Source organism: Syngnathus acus, chromosome 10 (genome assembly GCF_901709675.1).
Source record: "Syngnathus acus chromosome 10, fSynAcu1.2, whole genome shotgun sequence".
NCBI classification, from domain to species: Eukaryota; Metazoa; Chordata; class Actinopteri; order Syngnathiformes; family Syngnathidae; genus Syngnathus; species Syngnathus acus.
In genome coordinates this window covers 11,654,180-11,675,211 of record NC_051095.1, presented here as the reverse complement: position 1 = coordinate 11,675,211, position 21,032 = coordinate 11,654,180, and the positions used below count along the sequence as shown (strand labels likewise).

Sequence of the window (21,032 nt, the reverse complement as noted above, 5' to 3'; positions counted from 1 at the left end):
ATTCGCTCCATCTGTAAACCATATGCACCGCTGCCAATGTGCTTTTTAATATGCAATGAGAGAATGCAATTTCTGCACACACTGTGTGTGAATGCTGAAGACGAGGCTGGATTGAAAAAAAAGGCAGAATTCTTTGAAATGTAGAATATGAGACTACCGTAATTTTCGGACTATAAGTCGCGGTTTTTTTCATAGTTTGGGTGGGGGGGCGACTTATACTCAGGAGCGACTTATATGTGTTTTTTTTTTTCAAAAAATTTCAAAAAAAAAATTAAAAAAAAAAAAAAAATGAAACCGCGATAAACGAACCGCAATGTAGCAAGGGATTACTGTAATTTGAATTTCAAGTGACGACAGCAGCGCGAAACCATCTGCGTCACTCCAATTCATTAAATCCATCAATCGTCCTTTGTCAACAATGCGTGCGCGCCGCTGACGGCTTTTGCACTTAAAAATATTCCACAGGCCCATATAACGATATATAAATTATATATCAAATAACTATTATATAAGCAATAATGTTATCAAACCATCTGTGCACTCTAAATCATTAAATCCATCGATCAAATTCCTCGTCCTTTGTCAACATCGCCGCGCGTGCGCCCTGACGCCAGCCTCGTCGTTATTCCACAGATTTACTATATAACTATATTGTAGCGTTAACAAAGTTCAAGGAAAGACGTGGGTTTGGTAAACGGCTCTTTATTTAACAAAACAAACTTACAGGCGTGTGGCGGCGTGGACGTCCAGCCACGAAAGGGGACGAGAGCTCCATACGATAGGACCGGGCGTGCGTAGAAGCCATGACCGAGCTCCATGCACCGTCCTCGGACAGCCACCCGGCTGAGCGCCGGCCCTCGACTTCCATCCACGGAGCTGAAAGGCAGCTCGGTAGAGTAGGACCGGGCGTGCGTAAAAGCATTGTCCGAGCACCATCCACCGTCCCTGGACAGCCACCCGGCCGAGCGCCGGCGCCCGACTTCAATCCACGAAAGTGAAAGAAAGCTGGACGAGTGACGCGCGACGTCGCGCTGCTGACGTCAGCAGCGCGACGCGACGTCGCGGTCGCGCGTCAGCAGCGCGACGGTTGTTTACATAAAGGACAAAGATCGACTCGTCCAGCTTTCTTTCACTTTCGTGGATTGAAGTCGGGCGCCGGCGCTCGGCCGGGTGGCTGTCCAGGGACGGTGGATGGTGCTCGGACATGGCTTCTACGCACGCCCGGTCCTATCGTATGGAGCTCTCGTCCCCTTTCGTGGCTGGACGTCCACGCCGCCACACGCCTGTAAGTTTGTTTTGTTAAATAAAGAGCCGTTTACCAAACCCACGTCTTTCCTTGAACTTTGTTAACGCTACAATATATATTATCTATATATAGTAGATCTGTGGAATAACGACGAGGCTGACGTCAGGGCGCACGCGCGGCGATGTTGACAAAGGACGAGGAATTTGATCGATGGATTTAATGATTTAGAGTGCACAGATGGTTTGATAACATTATTGCTTATATAATAGTTATTTGATATATAATTTATATATCGTTATATGGGCCTGTGGAATATTTTTAAGTGCAAGAGCCGTCAGCGGCGCGCACGCATTGTTGACAAAGGACGATTGATGGATTTAATGAATTGGAGTGACGCAGATGGTTTTATTAACGTGTTATTTATGTAATAGTTTTTTGAATAACTCTGAATTTTACGTCAGGGCCGTTCTCAGCTCTTAGTTTGTGTTTATGTCACGTTAGCATAGCTATCGTTTAGCCTGTTGTTGCTCGTTCATGACTGTTCTTGGTGTTGGATTTTGTCGAATAAATTGCCCCCCAAAATGCGACTTATACTCCGGAGCGACTTATATATGTTTTTTTTCACTTTTTTGGGCATTTTATGGCTGGTGCGACTTATACTCCGGTGCGACTTATAGTCCGAAAATTACGGTAAGTTGGAATGGTTTCAAATCAAAATGTGAATTATTTCTTGATTTGGTAATTTTACTCGAAACATTTGGGTATGTGTTTGTAATGAGCCAAATATTTGAACATGGAATAGTTTGAACCAGTCAAGAAATGTGGAATGTGTAAAGTATTCAGAAAATTAGTCGATTTGACAATACTTTTCAAAATGCCCTGAATGAGCGGGACAGTTGGAACGGCTTTGAAAATCAAATTATGGAGAGTCTCTGTTGTTGAGATGCATGAGTCCAGCCAATACATGGGTTGATCAACAACAATAGCCATTTTGTAATAATTTGTTGACTACTGCTATTAAGCGGACTTTTTTTGAATACTAACAAACAATAGCCGTCTGTCAGTGCACTAGAATAGATTTTGTGTGATCTTCCACGGTGGAAGGTTAGAACTGATTCTGTATTTCATCTAGTCACAAGACTATATCTTACAAGGAACAAATAATGGCTGTGGTTTTTATACCTAAGTGAGCATTTATGTTTGAGTTCTTCCAACATGACATCTGAAACAACTCCTCGAACAGCAGCAACACAGGACCGCACACGTTTGAATAATTTAGTCGAACAGATACGACAAGAAGCTAAATGATCTCAGCGTGATGTGGATGGTAAAGAAAGGTGACTTACCTCTAAATTTTAACACTCTCTGTTCCATATACATTGTAGCCTTCTCTGTATGTGGCAAAGTTCTGGGTGTTGGTTGGGGGAGTTGGCTTAAAATTGTGAGCACTCTTGGCCAATTTCAGCCGTTTGGTTTCTTGCCGTGACTTATAACAGAACTCTATCAGGGCCACCATCATGGCCAGCCCAAGCCCTCCAACCAGAATATAGAAGACTCCAGCCACATTGCTTAGGCTGAGAGCACTTGTCTTGTCCTGCGGGAAAGTCAAGAACATAGTTAAGCATTTTGTAGTGATGCGAGTGTTAGCAGAACAAAATTCAGCCTGATCAATAAATCTGATCTGGTAAAACTGGTGCAACTGTTAATGAATTATTAATGCTAACAGTTACAAGCAACAACCCTAGAAAATCTGTTTACTGTTCAATCTGATTGATTTTCCTCAAAGATAAGAACGTCTGACTTTCCTTAAAAAGAAAGAAGCTGGCTATTGAAGTTTTGTCTTTAAGTCTAGAACTGCTCTTGACCATGTACGGAAGCTGGTCAGCATCGCTTAGGTCGACGGCTCTAACCATCCCTGTCTCCTTAGCGACATGTACGTATAACTCTTATGGCAACATTGTCATACAGTACAGTCAGAGAAGATGATCAAATCAAACCATTTTGCTGCTGCTTACCTACCGAACTTATTCATTAAAAATTTGTTCATAAGAGTTTTACTATTTGCAGTTTAACCCCCCGAGCATGGACAGATCAGGCAGCTTTGCAGCAATTTATTAAGTGAATCTCAGAGGGTTAAATATTGAGTGTATTACATTCCCTGACTTCTTGCGGCATGCCACCTGAGCCTCAGTTCAATCGCAAGCGTAAGCATTTGTCAAAGTTGTCACATTTCGAGAGGCTTTGCCCATTCCTCATGCCACAGGAGGCCAACAAATCTAATAGACACAGCTCTTTTGCAAAGTAGTAATAACACAAATAAATCAAATTTTCATTAACAGTTTGGTAAATAGAAACAGCAGCACAATGGTCAGTGTCATGAAGTGAGAATGAGCATAATTAGCATTTGTCAACAACTGCTGTGATTCACTTAAAATTGCAAGGCACTCTATGGTCATTTCCCCATTGGATTATCATTACGTAACAGGTTCACATTTCATGTGGTGTAAAAAAAAAAAAAAAAATTCTATGCCAAACATTTGGGGGAAGGGGTGCCTTGTAAAGCCACAATCCATATTACAATTAGTGGCAGGTCCAAAAAAGTAAATTATGTGCAGCAGATTAACACAGTGTGAACTATCAATGTTGATAGAGGTTTGTCTTGCATATGAACAGTAGGTCAAAATGCAATTTGGAATCAGTACAAAAGACCTGCAGCGACTGACCTTACTTCCAGAGTCCTTGGTTCCACATTCACCCTTATCGTACCACCATTTGTTTTTCAGCTTGTCTAAGATGCCTTGTTCACTGAGTTTCAATACTGCAAGGTTTACAGGAGTTCTTCACGTGGGAAATAACATAAATAACATTATATTATGTTATTTTATGTTATTCAACTTGTTTACTACTTACATCTTTTACAAAGCGATAAAGCAGGGTTCCTGGCCACGGCAACATGACAGAGAGCAGGCATTCTACCTATCACCTTTATAAACCCTTACCTACAGAGCCAGGACCTACCCATATCGCTTTGAGTAATCGGCAGACGCTGTTACCATGGCGACGAGCAGGTACTTACAGTACGATCTGCCAGTCTCTACTTGGGATAATGTGAGGGGGCATGGAAGAGTCTCTGAACAGCATTCAACAAGATCAGTTCAAAAGGAGCTTTGTCTTAACAAACACAATAATACTTGCGTGATTTGCATTTTTGCTGTCCACAGTATTGGTTTCATTTTATGATTTTGATGATTTTGTCATGAGAATTGGTGGTGTCAAATGATCTATTATCTATTTGAGAAAGTACAGTATGCTTAATTCTTCTAAATACATGAAAGAAATCCCCTTATGTCTGTCAACTGCATTTCCCCAGTGGGACTATTACGGTATATTCACGATTACTTTATTAAATAATTAAATAAATACATCCATAAATGCCTTTACACTCACAAAACTAACATGTAAAAGTCATGTCTACTTTGAAGACTCAACAACCTGCTACGCACACAACATGTGAGCTACCATGAGAAAAAAATTTATGGCAATTTTCTATTCTTCTAATTTTCGGTTTGTAGTTCATGATAATAAAACAGCAACAAAATGTCACAAATAGCAATATATTGGAATAATAAGGCCGGTATTGGCACCGATACCGAGTCCTGGTACGCACCCATCCGTCCTACTAATCAAAGAGTGGCTGCTAACCAGTTCAGGGTGTCCCCCGCCTATCGCCCAATGACTGCTGGGATAGGCTCCTGCAGGCCCGCTACCCTCATGAGGAGAAGCGGTTCGAAAGATGGATGAATAAATTAATATACATCTTTAGTGAGTGTGAATTTCTGGTTCACTGGTGCATGTCCCCACAGTGCATCGTCAACTTTTCTCTCAATGCTCATCAATATGTCAGAAATGATCACCCAAAAAAAGTGTCTGCAAGACGACTCCCTCTCCATCTTCACTGCATAACGTTAATTATTACTTGTCAATATTAAGTTGATGTGTATGTTGCAATACAGTTGTCAACCCAAATTCATATCTGCATTGTATAGTGTCGTCAACATGACATTTGTATTAACACATACAAGTACGAGTCAGTCGTGGTTCCGCTCTAGCTCCCTGGTGAAACATGAAATACAAATTGAAAGGAAGGAAAAAATGATATCGATAAATGAGTGACATAACTACTCCCTAGGGGAACTAGGCAATGCATAACGCACCGAGAGAAGATAACGCCACTGTATGTGTCAAAGACAAATCTGAGAAACAGTTTGTGATGACCCGAGCATCGTTTTGGCTTGTGGAGACATTGATTAACAATGCAATTACCCTTTAACATGCTCTGTGTCTAAAACTCAATCTCGACCTCACTGTGTTGTGTGCTGAAGGGCAAGAAACAAGTCAGTGTATACAAATGTGTGCATGTGTGTTTGTGAGAGAGAATGGAGACGTCTGTAGAAACCACAAGCTGTAAGCATGATGCAAGCAATACACTGTGAGGATGTAAGTACTCCGGGGCACACTTAATGGGGCCTCTCTGATGAATCCTGAAAAAGCTAAACAACCTGGCAAATGGAGCACATACCTGAGTATTTACACACACACACACACACACACACACACACACACACACACACACACACACACACACACACACACACACACACACACACACACATTTATATATATATGATTTTATATACATATATATATATATGATTAAATTATGGCTCCTGAGCATGTTGTCGGTTAATGAGCTTAGCGACATAGCATCATTAACAATGCAAATAGTGCAAAAATATGACTCAAGAGGGAACCTTAGGAGGGGAATAGTTAATCTATGCTTTGGCTTTGATTTATGGCGTGGCTTGGGGACACATTATGCGCATTTCCAGCCCTACTGAAGCTGTTCTGCATGACTCGCTATGCAAGAACCTCCATATATCTTATAGTGACCTTTTCCACATCTTTTGTTTGAGTAACACTTTCTGAAAGAAAGAACCGCTTAACACATCGTTGTCTTTTTTTTTTGGTTGGAGTCATAACTGGCTCCTCTACTGTGCAAACAATGTCGTTGGGAAAGCCAGTAATAAATTTATGGTAGTGATGGTTTTCCACAGTAATAAAAAAAAAAAATATATATATATATATATAATATATATATGTATACATATATATATATATATATATATATATAATATATATATGTATATATATATATATATATATATATATATATAATATATATATGTATATATATATATATATATATATATATATATATATATGTATATATATATATTCTAAGAGTTTAAACCGTCAACGATAGTATAAAGTAGGACATGTGCACTCCATGAGAGTAAATCTCAATTGACTTTCTATTTACATAATTTCTGTTGTGCAGGCAGGCACTCCGTAAAAAGCTAACCCACTGTCTTCCAGACAGACTGAGTCCTGCTTAATTGCTAATTGTGGTCAAGGCCAATCCATGACAAATAATGTTAAGGGTGTAATAACACAGCTGTGGTTCACGGAGCTTTTCAGGTTGCATATAATCCAACCAATTACTTGACCTATATCATCCTATTTGAGGTGACAGCATCATTTGTCTTTATATTGACCTGCAAGCTAAAGACTATAATGCCGCTGTCCCATATGTAATGCAGTGAATGAAGTACCATACAATTGCACATCATCTGAGCAATGTTATACTTAGTTGTCATGGTTGGGCAGGGTTTAATAGTTGCATCATTAGTTTCTGTAATGGGAATATCATTCATCATTTAGCCACGAAAGAAGATGGCAGGGTGCGATCAAAAGGGTCAATGCCGGGTTATTAATGAGCTCAATGGTGGAATCAGACCAAAGGTATTTCATTGCATGATCCATTAAAAAGAAATCACAAGCCTTGAAATGTTAATTAGAATTCTCACGTTGCAATGTGCAATGCTTAGTCCCCTCAAGACGCCGCTGTTCCCCTTGCTTTGCTGATGGCCTCCATGTAGCCATTTTGCGACTGGGAATGATTGATCCCATTGGTTCAATTAAACAAGAGCCATCGTTCCCAAGACTCCAAAACATATGCTAGAAATGTGAACAACTTCCATGAAAAATATTTAAAAATTGATTCATAAATGTATAATGTATCAGATTACTAATTACATTTCCAGAATGCTATATGAACCTAATGTCCCGGATGAGATGAGCTGCCACGCAGATCTGTAAGCATGAATAAAGACCGGCAAACTTTCATAACTGCAGGGCAGCTTATTCACGTCATAAATTGATTCATGTGCACTTGTTGTCACTAATCTCCTGTTTGCTAAGCAGGGCTCCTTTGTTTGAGCTGAGGTGTTAAACCGTCCGTTCAGACCATCAGTCAATTTGGTGATGTGCCGTAGGGCAGCAGCAGGTTGTTTGGGGTGGACATTTGGTTCGGTTCTGGTTGGGTTGCTATAACAGCCTTGCCGATTACTCTGCACTGTAGTACCCGATTGTGGTGACATCGAGGCTGACCTTGGAGTCACCTCCCCCGCTGCCGCACTCTCCCTTGTCGTACCACCATTTGTTTTTCAATTTGTCCAAGAGGCCTTGCTCATTCAGTTTTAAAACTGCCAGGTTAACAGCATTTCTTGAAACGATAAAACATAACTTGTAAGAAAATGCACAGGTCCGTGAGAAATCTAATGCAAAGTAATGGGTGTACCAAGCATTACGATAGGTCAGGGTAGAAAGGCTACCACTGTAGCAGGGGGCCTACGCAAAGAATCTGTTAATCAGAATGTTCTGGGAAAGGACAAATTGCGGTTTAAGAATTTCAGGAATACGGAGAAATAAGAGGTCCACTTAAGGTAAAGACAGTGTTAAATCTTGGAAAAGGTGGCAAGAGGGGTTACGTAGTTTAGAACTGAAGTGTGCGGGATGGGGACACTTGTCATTGAGAAGAGAAGAAACAACAACAAACATCATGCAATTAACATTTGTCACAAGTGACAGCACAGCTTTTAAAAGGCTAAATTGAAAAGTCATCGAACCGTTAAATTAAAAGTGACAACACAACAGTCAGGTAGGACGGAAGGAGAGATGGAGAAGGGGGGGGGGGGGAGCAACAGGAAGACATAGAGAAACATGAAATGATTCTTAGCTTTAACTCTATGATACGGATTTGATGAAAATAACCCTATCACGTGTAGAAAAATCCTTTGAAAGACAATGAGCGCGTTAAACCTTTGTATCCAAGTGCATTAAAAAGCATACTACCGTTACCTCTGTGTCCATAAAAAAACAAGGAGAGGATGAGAAGAGAATGACAACAGGGGACATCAGGGTAGGTGGAATACTATAACAACATGGAGGATATTGTTATATTATTCCACCCACCTTAATGCTGAGCCTTTGGGCGTCGCCACTCCGTAGCCTTTGGAGTCGAGGTTCCCACCCACTTTCATGGTGTCGCAGGGCTTCCGCTGCTCTATGTACTCGTTCATGGTGGACTCCAGGAGAAAGGCGAACTTGCCCTTTGACTTTCGTACCCGGGCCACGCCATCGGGTGTGGTCTTAACAAACACAGAGGGCTCGGCTGATTTCATGTACGACCACATCTTCTCGTATACGGCTATTTTGGATCGCTGTGCGGAAAAGAACAAAAGAGAAGAACCAGGTTCAGAAAGACAAAACTCATTCATGTGCTGTAATGGATTTTGTGGCATTTTGAGCTTTGTGATCACTCGATTGAAAATGGCAAACAGAAGTATTAAGACATCCTGTAAACCCACTGTGATATCTTGAAATACTTCTGAAAAAAACTGCTGTTGGAGTTACTGAAATCACGAAGCACAAGAATTTACAAAATCCATTGCCTTGATTGAAGCCCTCCATGGCTTGTTGCCATTTTCATTTACCTGACTGTCTGTTCCATTTATATGTGCAACATTACAGGTCATGCAAACAGTTTGCCAACATTTAAAGATTACTGAATGTTTGAATTTGTATTTGTAGATCTCTAACATCCTGACTGTGGAAGGCATCATGCGAGCGTAGGAGAAGGCTGGTTACTCATTCACCAGAAAGCCCATCACAGACTTACTCAGATGAGCATATTCCAAGTGCCTTGGGTCAGGATTAGCCAGCCAGCAAAATCTGGGTGAGTCGACCACTATCTATGATAAACATCAATTAAATTATTCAGTGGTGCTGGATTTGTTTTGGCATAAGGTGTTTCACATATTGAACAAATGTTGGTCATGAGCAAGTTTCCTGAATGTGAATATGTTTTTGTGTGCGCTGCTCATTTGATCCAATTTAAAAATATATGCATGGTACTTTCAAAACAGTGTTGGATCATTTTCAAGAACTGGCAGAATCAAAGCAGCCAAAAGCTTTAAGGGTGGAGGGTGAACAAGCTGTTGAGGAAAGAACATCTGTCTGGAATACACATCAAAGTTATTATAGTTAACGAAAACTAACAAAAACAAAACTAAAATAGAAAATACACTTTGGGTAGTGAAAATGATTTTTAATAATTTTCACAATTAATGGCTGGGCATGCTGTTTTACACATCCTCGTTAAAATGTATTGGTTTACACTCTGGCCCCTTAATTCAGCAATGCTTCACATACTGTAGCTGAACTGCATGCAGCAAGCTAGCATAGGATCAATTCACACCTACGCCATTAAAGGTAATAAAAACCAACAAAACAATGACAACGAAAATGAGAAAAAAAAACTTCAATCAAACAAATCCCAGCTGACATAGGGCAAAAGGCAGAATACACTCTGAACTGGTCACTAGCCAGTCGCAGGGCACATATACAGATGAAGAAGCAAACACATCCACGTGCACACCGCCACTAAGCGGGAAACGATCCCACGCTGCCCGCACACAAGTCAAGCGTGTGCACTCCTACACTAACAGCAACCCATATTGTACATATTAAAAAAAAAACTATAACTAATGCTCAAACTAACAAACTAAGATCATGACATTTTCCCAAAAATAAAAAAACTAATAAAATCAGTCTAACTTATTAAAACTAATTGTTGTTAAAAAAATAAGACAATAGAAAATAAAAAACAATTATAATGAAAAATCTCAAAACTATTTACAACCTTTATTCACACTCACTATTCTCCCTGGTGAAAGGCGAGGGCACGCACGCACGCACGCACGCACGCACGCACGCACGCACGCACGCACGCACGCACGCACGCACACACAAAACCCAATCTTGATGATAATCATTATTCTGACCCGAGTAAAAAAGTCATTAGCCCGCCATGGAAAGAATTGGTTCTGTAAATTTCAGGTAATGAAGTTAAATAGAATATAAACTAGAATGATTTAACATGCGTATTGAGGTTTGTCACCATGCACCATCCAGACCAGACTCATCAGTGTCCCAAAAGCCCCCTTAACAACAACATATTCATCTCTAATGCATCTCTATTAATAAACAAATGCATTAACCTTGACCTGAGGAGAGTGCTTTACCGTCTCAATGTAATCTACAATTTGTTTGTAGGCATTTGTCATAGAGCATCAGGCTGAGGGTGAAGATGAGATGCGACAGCAGCATAACACAAATTAAAAAAAAAAAAAATGCCTGCATGATGAATGTCACCCCGCAAAGATGAAAATGCTTCAAGTCGGGGCATTGGCTAGTGTGGTTTAATGCAAATATGATGGATGGGAGGAGGTCTGGGTGTTGGATGTGATGTTTTTTGCTGACAATCTGGTTATATGCGCTTACAATTTACATGTGTCAAACAGCATTGAAAGGACGCTAGTTTAGGAGACGATTTCCCCAAAGACCGCAAGCTCATCTGCTCGGCTGCAGAAAAGCTCCGCCTCCTTAAATGAAGAACAAAGAATGGATCTCGGCATTGATTACTGACGACGGAGTGTGCTGTCTTAGTGCTTTATGAAGTCAATTCATCAATATCAGACCGAGGAAGCGGCGCGACCAAAATCTAAATAGGCCGATTGCATGGCAACTAAAGTCTTAACAGGGCTGTTCAAAGGGGAATCAAACAGAGTGAAAAATACAAGGAGAGTAGCCTGGGTTGTTTTTGTGATTGTGGATTTCTAACTCAACAATGGGGCAAATTTCACACAGGACTTTGTTTGACAAGGGAGTCACAGGGAAATATTCTTTCGAATTGTTTTTCTTCTTTCTTTTTTTTTTAAGTGTGGCAAATTATCCAAATTTAGTTTCTGAGTGCCGCAGCCAGTTTCAACCTAAAGCAGATGTAAGCTGAGTATGTCTTCACAATTGTTTTCTCATTCATCATATTCATGAATGCTTTATTTTGCCAGCTTGGGGATACGCAAACAGATATGATATGCAAACAGGACTCAGTTTTAGGATGATGTGGTAAACTAATTGCTGCCCAAAATGCCTCTCTCAGAGCAGAGGGAGTTATTTTGGAATAAAAAGTGATCTATGAAAGTCTTGTGGTACAATAGAAGAAGGGAAAACTTACTTTATTAAAACTATAGTGTCTAGTTTTAAATCCACCCACCAGACAGTACTTTAAAACAATAAAGCACTGAGTTGTAACTTCAACAACAAAAGCAGAATTTATTTTGTATGCAGGTGTTTGGCATCAAATATATATACCTCCTGATTGTGAACAAGTGTGGGAGAACTCAGTGTATAACCCAAGGTGATATATGTGGATCTGTTGCTGAGGTTTTTTACATTAAAATGAGTACATCCTTGTTGATAGTTTTAATAGCTCCTTCCCCTGTGTTCATATTTTGAAATATACCCATAAAGAGACATTTCCCAGTGGTAGTTGGACATTTTGTTGGCCCAAGATGTTCAACTTGCCTGAATATAAAAGTTATTTAACGGCACAGTCAAAATAGTAACAGTCCATTCCATTCTAAATATGTTTCATTGATATTGATTCCAAGTTAGGAAGCTCTCTCGGGCCTCTGCCCCATGAATGTTTTTATTGCAGCCTGTTTATTCATTTAAATTCTTATTTTGCCACAGCATTCTGACTTCAGGCTGTCCTTACCAAAATCCCGTCTGCATGTCCAGCTTTGTAAATTCTGCTTCACGGTCTTCCCCTCAAAATTCCTACTCTTTCATTGCATTGCGGTATGACCGCAATACAATGAAAGAGTAGCAATGCAATACTCAATATTCTCCATGGACTACCTTTGTGCAAAGACATACAAGTTGAGGCTCTGAGTGGTGAACTTATGTCATGCTATGTCCTGAACTCCAACTGACACATCTTTGAAGTTTGTCCCTGAGGACAAAGCTTTGCCAGAGGCTACGCCTATCTTACAGTCGTCTATCATTACTTTCGATAGCTCCCTTTTATATGCAAACAAGCTGTAATCTTTATAGAAGCTCCATCAGTCAATACTCTGCCGAAACACAACGTGACAAGGGCTCAGGGAGTTGTGTTACAAAGCACCGACTGATTGCAGAGCAGCCTCCGGATTCCTGGAATAAATTGTCTCTTCTTCATGCAACTCTGGCTCGAAGCAAGTCTTCGCCGCTTCGAGAATCTACTCATTAAACCTTGTGTTGGACCATGCAGAAGCTGTAATGTCTGCGTCACAATAGCTGAGACGTGAAATTGATTTTAATGCTGAGCAAAAATGCGTTGGTGACTGGGCACATGTGGTTGTTCCATCTTTATCATACCTGCGCATCAGTATGATGCATGGATTTTGCCCTTGAGACTTGAATGTAAAATTATTTTAAGAGCAAGAGAGGCTTCGGGCTTATTCAAGTCAGTTATTGTCCTCTTTTCATGGTCACACTGTTAAATGAGGTGCATTAAGGGTCTCTGATGGGCTCTTCCTATTTTTTCACATAATTAAGCACCGGCTTCAATCTATGATCGAAGCCACTATTACGCCACGTATACCAACGCATGTGCATTTCAAAATGTAAGTAAACTAAGTTTGGTGATAGGCCCATCAAAGCTGGAGTTACACTACATGGTTCAGGTGACACATCTGGTTTCTTGTTCCAATGTAGTGTGAGCCTGACAAGCCAATGACATCTACGTACGTACAATCAAATGCGTTGCTAAGCAAACCACACAAAACAGGTAGACACACAGTCTGTGTGTGTTGGTGGTGTTGGTGGTGGAGGGGGTGGGGGTTGTCATTAGAAGCAAGTCCTTGCTAAGGACTTTAGACTCTTGAGGATATGAGGGGCTCGACTTTATCCCTTTGTGAATACAAATACAATCTTCTTTCAACATTTTGTTTCTGCATCTTATATACAGTATATTTGAGCTACCTCTTCTTCCCAGAAAGTGTTTCTGCGTCAGACAGGTGAAATCATCAAAAATTTATATCTCTTGGCATCACATGATTAGTTGGAGACACTGACATTTCCAGCTGGCTGATGCCGTATGGATCTCATTAATGCAGAGTGTAGTTTTTCCATGTCAAGCCTCTACAGCTTTAATTAAAAGTCACTCCGAATAGCAGTTCAGACATGTCATTTTCTGTTTGAACGCCGGGTTGTAAGTAGGACACCCATTCCAAAGAAGCTGGGAAAACCGTCACTTGGAGACCACTTCTCAGATATTCCGAGAGCCTGCTGTGTTGCCATTGTCAGGTTGGAAACCTAATCTATAATTAGCATCCATCATCGTTTAGATATAAAAATACAGCATATATATATATATACTATATATATATATAGTATATATATATATATATATATACTATATATATATATAGTGTTCTTTTGAGAGTTGCCACATTCACATCCCGTGCATGTTTTGCCAAGTTTGTCTTTGTAAGAAACATCCATTTTCAAATGTCCTTTTAGTGTTTTACACAAAAGTAAGTTGTCCTTTATGTGAGGAAAATGAATATTTTCTTTTGAGCAGCTAGAAGGCTGTTTGATTATTACCCTCTACCTTTCATTGCTCCTAATTCAAAAGATTTCACAACTGATGTTGCTGTCAACAGCAGAAATATAAAATGAATGCCACTTCGAAAAAGAACTGCTGCAAGAGCTATTGCCTAGTGATCATGCGGTTTGCTTTTAGAGGCTATTGCAGGTTCAGATTTTGGTAATTTACAACTTAATTGACCTTCTGGTGCATTTGGCCGATGGACATATTGCCCATCCCATCTGCAGGCTTCTTCAGACAGCTCAGATTGACCTACAGAATCGTTCTTCATCATGTCCAATTTGCCAGCCATGGCCAGCTAACTAATTATATTTCATGATCTGACCTGTCTGAGTCTGATGTGGGAGCTTGATTAGCCTTCTGCTTTTATCACCTCAGAGTCTTCGATGTTGTTATCACACTTTCTGCTGACAGCCCCACTACCTCAAGGTTGAACACGGCAGTTCTGCCGCATAAATTTCACATGTATGTCAAAAGAATTTGAGAACCGCTTCTGTCAACACATCTGCTATGCAGGTCAACATTTCCACACTTGAAAAAGCTGAAAAGGGACTTCATTAATGGCCTTGTGTGTTTTTATGAGTCATCAAACCTGACAGTAACATAATGACGTGCTTTGTGTGAGAGGTAGCAAAAGAACTACTCACCCTAAAAAACTCTTTAGTGGAACCTGAGTCCAGAGTGCCATATGCTATCTCCGTCTGCTTTGCCAGATCTTCGGCGCTCTCTATAGGAGAGACCATCCTCTCCACTGTCAAGAAGGCAGCCAGATTGGCTGTGTAGGATGAGATGATGATGAGGGTGAAGAACCACCAAACACCACCGACTATACGGCCTGAGAGAGACCTAATTGCAGATTGCCCATGATATGGAAAACAGAAAGAAATCATTTAACAACACATGAAAGACTATCTAGCATTATGCTTGTGTGACTTTATTGTATACGATACTTACTAAAATGTTAACGTAAATCACGTACCTGATGCAACTCTTATACTTTGAAGCATTCCAGGTACAATTTTTTTTAAGGCCTGAAGAAGGCTATACCATCTCAAATTTGACTTAAATAAATTTGCCAGATTTTCGGCGCTCTCTATATTGATCTGGGGTGAGGTTATATGCCTTGATATATACCTTGAAACTTAATTTTAATTTTAGATATGTTGAAAAACTGGCCTGTTTCTGTGCCAGTTTGATTCTGCTCCAGTGCACAAAGCAAGGTATGAGTATGATATGTTTAGATATGAAAAGAGAGTATGGATGTTAATCCTATCAAACACCACATCCGATGAACCACAACAGCCTTTGTGAGCAGCAACTTTTGTTTTAAGGATGAATTGATTCTGATTCAGGCCTTGATTATGAATTGAAAATCTGTAAAAAGTTGAGGCTAATTCTGTTTTTTTATTTTATTTTTTTATATTAATTTGTCAGTTTGGTGGTCGAAACGTTTGTCTTATTGTACCTTGGTTAAAGGTCGGTTAATCAATTACAAATGTTTTAACTCTTCAGGTCCTTTAAATGAATTCTAAATGATTACCGTAATTTTCGGACTATAAGTCGCACCGGAGTATAAGTCGCACCAGCCATAAAATGCCCAAAAATGTGAAAAAAAACATATAAGTCGCTCCGGAGTATAAGTCGCATTTTGGGGGGCAATTTATTCGACAAAATCCAACACCAAGAACAGACATGAACGAGCAACAACAGGCTAAACGATACGGTATGCTAACGTGACAAACACAAACGAGGAGCTGAGAACGGGCCTGACGTAACATTCAGTTATTTAAAAAAAACTATTACATAAATAACACGTTTATAAAACCATCTGTGTCACTCCAATTCATTAAATCCATCGATCGTCCTTTGTCAACAATGCCGTGTGCCGCGCCGCAGTTCAAATTATTCCACAGGCCCATACAACGATATATAAACTATATTTTAAATAACTATCACATAAACAACAATATTATCAAACCATTTGTGTCACTCCAAATCATTAAATCCATCGATCAAATTTCTCGTCTTTTATCGATCGTCCTTTGTCAACAATGCCGTGTGCCGCGCCGCAGTTCAAATTATTCCACAGGCCCATACAACGATATATAAACTATATTTTAAATAACTATCACATAAACAACAATATTATCAAACCATTTGTGTCACTCCAAATCATTAAATCCATCGATCAAATTTCTCGTCCTTTATGTCATCCTGGTGACAGAGGTCATGTCCAGAGGATATCGCGCTTTAAAGTGTTAATTACTTTATTTGATTTTTTCTCTCTATTTTTCATGTTTTGAATATGTTCAAGATAAAGATATCAAAGCATGTGAAGTGATCAACTATACTAAAAATAACATGTGAAGTGGTCAACTATACTTGTAAGTAAGTGATGTGTTAATGATCAAGTAAAAATTTGTGAAAAAAAACATATATAAGTCGCTCCTGAGTATAAGTCGCCCCCCCACCCAAACTATGAAAAAAACCGCGACTTATAGTCCGAAAATTACGGTACTTAAATGACCACTGACACTGACCCACCTTGGGGAGATGTCACAGCCCTGCTGCATGAAGGCGCCCAAAGAGAACCAGAGAGAATTGAAGATCCCAAAGTCATTGGGAGGGTCAGGGGGCATCTGAGGGTCTTTGGTCTCATCCTGTTCCTCGAGGTTCCATTCGTAAGGACTGAACCGACTGACCAGGAACAGAACCACGCTCACCCCAATATAGGCAAACACTATACACATCCAGATCTCATAGGCCAGTGGGTCCAGGAAGGAGAAAACGCCGGGCTTGGACTTTTGAGGCTTCTTTATCATAATGGAGATGCCCAAACTCATAAATGGCTTGGAAAAGTCTATCACTTCCTCTCGAACCAGAGTAATGGTGAGAGGTGCGACAGCTATATCTGCTCTCTGGAAACAGGAACATGCACAGTGATCATTAGTTATGACCTGCATAAAATGTCATGCGTGCACATGTGAATTGCTGCAGCTGAAAACTTGCAAGTAAAGGAGAAAGTCATTGCATATTTTAAATCAGTTATCTAATAGAAAACAGAAGAACAGACATCTTAAGGCTGGCTGCAAAACACACAAGAAAATAATACTTTCCCCACGGCCTATAGATTTGAATGTAAAAAAACAACATTTAATCAAAGTGAAGTTCATTTGGTTGGAAAAAGAAACCAGCATTTAGACTATAAGAACAACTCAGGAAAAAAAGCTCGCTTGCTACATGGCAGTTAACATTGTAAACAAATGTTGTCTAGTGACACATCATGCTAACTTGGCATTCTAAGCGTTCACTACTCATACTGCAGCTAAATTTGCTAATAACCCTTGGCAAACACACTTAGCTCACATTGCTTGGTATGGTGACCCAAACGTGGTCATTTAGAAGAGAAACGTGAGCATAGGAATTATCAAAACCAAAATATATCAGTATATGTGCAATTCATTGAAATTTTAGTTCTCTAATTAATGCGAGTCATAATTTTAACAGCAACATTACATGCTCTCAATTACAAACAAGTAATGAGCCTTATGAATTCTAAATGATTTGAGAAAAAAATGTAACATTTCAAAATAAAGTAGCTTCCCTTTTAATAGACACAATTTTTATGAAAAAACGCACACATTTATAGCCTGTACTGTTCATAATTGACATTTGGTTGTGAAATTGACAAAACATCATCTTGTGGCAGACTGAAAATGTGTACAAGGTCAACTGCGAAGGAGCACAAATAGACCCAATAAATACCATTGTTTTCTTTCCCCTGTCAACACACCTTTGTGAGGGGCCATAACCATTTAATCCTCGCGCAGCCGTAAGCAGCGCTCAGTCAATGGCCGAGGAAATAAAGCAATAGCAGCCCCAGGCCTAACCTTTAAAAGACAACTAAAATCTAATTAATTTAACGGTCAAAAGGTCAAAATGTACACAACTATTAGTCTCGGCCCACCTGCTGTAAAATTATGGGCTGGTAAAGACCTGAGGGTGTCGGGAAAGATCTATTTTTCTCTCTCTATCCATAGCACATCAAACCATGCAATCTAGCAGGCTGATGGTTGGGAAATTGAACAGATGAGGAGGCAAAACCCCTTTTGCATTTTGTATTGGGCTCCGATTCAACTTTTACGAGTCACAGACGGACATTGGAGGCATTGTTGGTGTTGCAAGAGCCTGAGCTCTGTCAGACTTGAAACATGGCGTGACCCTTTGCTAATGTGCGAGCCTCAACCTTTATAGAGTACAACACATATGGATCTTGTTGTCTCTAACCGCGAGCCACCATTTAACTGTTGATTTTGTCATCCGTGAATTTACAGTGTGGCATATTCATCATACACATCAAACACTGAACACAATTACACAGTCACTTCAAAGGGAAACAATCCATCTCTCATTGAAGTGATTACACAGTGTTTGCCATATGGACTCGTTGTTTTCATGTACTTACCTTGCTTTCGCCTGCAAGAAAGGAAGATTTGTAGGCTAAGCAAGACGGAATAATTGCAGTGAACAGCACTGAGAAATGATTTCATTTTCTCCGTCTCAAGATGATCACCAACCCTCCCGTGCTTGAGGCTGCGCTGGACAAATTCCAACAAGACCGAGCAGCATTAAGACTTTCTAGCGGGCAATAGCCGATGAGTTGTTGGTGATAAGCTTGAGACAGAAAAATGAGATCTCCTCTCATGTTGAAGTTCCTTGCAAACTGTCATGTAATCAGTGAAAAACGAGGCTCCCAGTACTCACCCCATAGACCAGTTCACCCACCATCCCGTTCCACGCCTTGGTCTCGGGGTCTCGGGCTCCATACTTCCCATCCATTACTATAGACAGTTTGTACTTAATTCCAACATGTTTGGCAATCTCAGATGCTAAATCGACGCAGTAGCCTTCATATCTGTCATTCCCCTCCAGATGCATATAATTTTTCTTGTACATCACATAAGGAGCTTCCTGTTGGTTCAAACACATACTGGTTTACTCACCGCTTGGCACACATTCAGTTTAATACACAGCATTATACACAGCATGCGCTCATTTGAACTTGTGCTCTCACACTCACGCACACATTTAACATACTACATACTAGACTCATTGCTATTATCCTCTTCCATGCAGTCATGCAGAAAGAGATGATGCATTGCAAATGCACATATATGCTCTGATAACAGCAGCGTGGTGCCGTGGACACGCAGCTGTTATCAAGACATGGAAGCCAGCGCACACCAAGCCCAATGCACGCAACCCAATTTGAGTGCAACTCTGTGGAATCTTAAGGAGGAGTGAAGGAAGGGAGAACATACTTAAACTGTTTCCACCAGCTGATACTGTATTTTATTGTGTCTCTGTCCTGACAATGTCCGAGCTGAACCGGTCCAGTTTTCAGTAACGCTTTGTTGGTACGACGGTTGTAGCGACATGCTATCTGGGTATTGTCTGACAGATACGTGTCTACATACGTTTGTGTACCATGGAATGAACAGGAAGCATATTTGTTTTTTGCACTATAGTGTGTTTCTCTAGGATGTTATGCTATGGTTCTGGTGTTGACATTGGTGCTTTTTACATAGCTGATGTAACAGCCTGATAAGGCTTTACAAATATCTACCACGGCAGGCCAAAATGAATGGTATCACTTGGTGGAAAACTGTCTTTGGGGTATGTTTACACAACATAGTTTTAAAATGTTCTTCTTGCATCTGGTGTCAAAAAGATTCCTTGTTTACACAACCTTGCAAAAACAACTAAAAGCATCCAAAAACGTATGCACGCCACGGCGAAGCTGGCAATGTCGATTTGTAAAGAAATTGTTTCTGGTCTTGGCCGCCACTGTATTTTGAATCTCTTTTGTCAGCATTTGCGGGGGCTCAGCCAAAGCTAAACAACTTTTTACTGTTTTGTGTTAAAACCAATGTTGTGCAAATGGCCCTTACTGTGAACAGAAGGGGAGTACAGAGAAGCATAAAGGGCTGGGGAGTCATTAGACAGGCAAGGTCAGCACAGTGGTGGCTGAGGATGGGAATGGGGATGGGTTTCACAAGTAAATGCTAGTGACAGGAGAGAGATCAGAGTGCCCAATCTTATGTCAACATATTCAAGATCATTGCACCACTGTGCACTTAATGGCTGTTCCACCCCCCTAAAAAAAAACACTTTAAGTGAACACAAATAAAATAAGCTGTAGCTTTACAGAAAAAAATACGCAAACCCACTCCCTGTATGAAGGAGTTAGCGCAGGAGCGTGCTAGGTTTTCATCTCCCTTTCAAAATGCTGGTGCAGCTTATCTTTTCTCTTCCCGAGCACATCATCATTAACAAACAATAGGGCTGCTCAGGAGAGCGGGCATCGTCATTACAGCCGCACGCAATTAGAGTGCAAGTGGGAAAGCAATGGTTTGTTTGTTCAGTGCTGAACACATCCCCTCACCTCAGAATCTGCCAAGCCTTTCCCCCAGTTAACGCATCTTATCTACAGACTGAATTTCTCATCTTGAGATTTCCTCCTACTGAGTGGTGAGCTTGACTCCAAATATGTGCTTTTCATTTACAGCCATTGTTCTCCGAAGGTTTTGTGTTACAGTAATTTCTTACCATGTAATTATCATACAATTACCAAATGAGAGTTCAACACAGAACAAACGGAAGGAGCAATAGAAGGAAAATAACAATAACAAGGAAGAAATACCACAACTTCCTATTATTTGGCTTTTCCCAGCTCGGAAAAAGACATGGCATTATCATCCTGAGGTCATTCCTTCGGCCAGTCGATCCCAAGTGTCATTGAACATTTACTTGATGAGGACAGACAGGTCTACTTACGTATGTAACTGATGGAGTCAACCATTATTATTGATACCATTATTGTGATGTCAC

General features: G+C 40.3%; 1 protein-coding gene across 7 annotated transcripts in view; it reads right to left on the bottom strand.

Annotated features, from left to right (window-relative positions):
* The window catches only part of LOC119128038 (glutamate receptor 3), a 78,272-nt gene that overhangs the window by 1,281 nt on the left and 55,959 nt on the right, over positions 1–21,032 (bottom strand). Inside the window, exons 10-15 of one of the 7 annotated variants that reach the window (XM_037260082.1) lie at positions 18,906–19,112; positions 16,686–17,059; positions 14,789–14,987; positions 8,621–8,868; positions 7,757–7,871; positions 2,593–2,840 (exon numbers count right to left, since the gene is read on the bottom strand). In XM_037260082.1, the coding sequence (XP_037115977.1) occupies positions 2,595–2,840; positions 7,757–7,871; positions 8,621–8,868; positions 14,789–14,987; positions 16,686–17,059; positions 18,906–19,112 (1,389 nt within the window). In that variant the 3' untranslated portion in view covers positions 2,593–2,594. Of the gene's footprint in view, positions 1–2,592; positions 2,841–3,087; positions 4,085–7,144; positions 7,872–8,506; positions 8,869–14,788; positions 14,988–16,685; positions 17,060–18,905; positions 19,113–21,032 lie in introns of those variants that run through there. The other 6 variants (XM_037260081.1, XM_037260084.1, XM_037260080.1 and 3 more) reach the window with 6 other exon arrangements.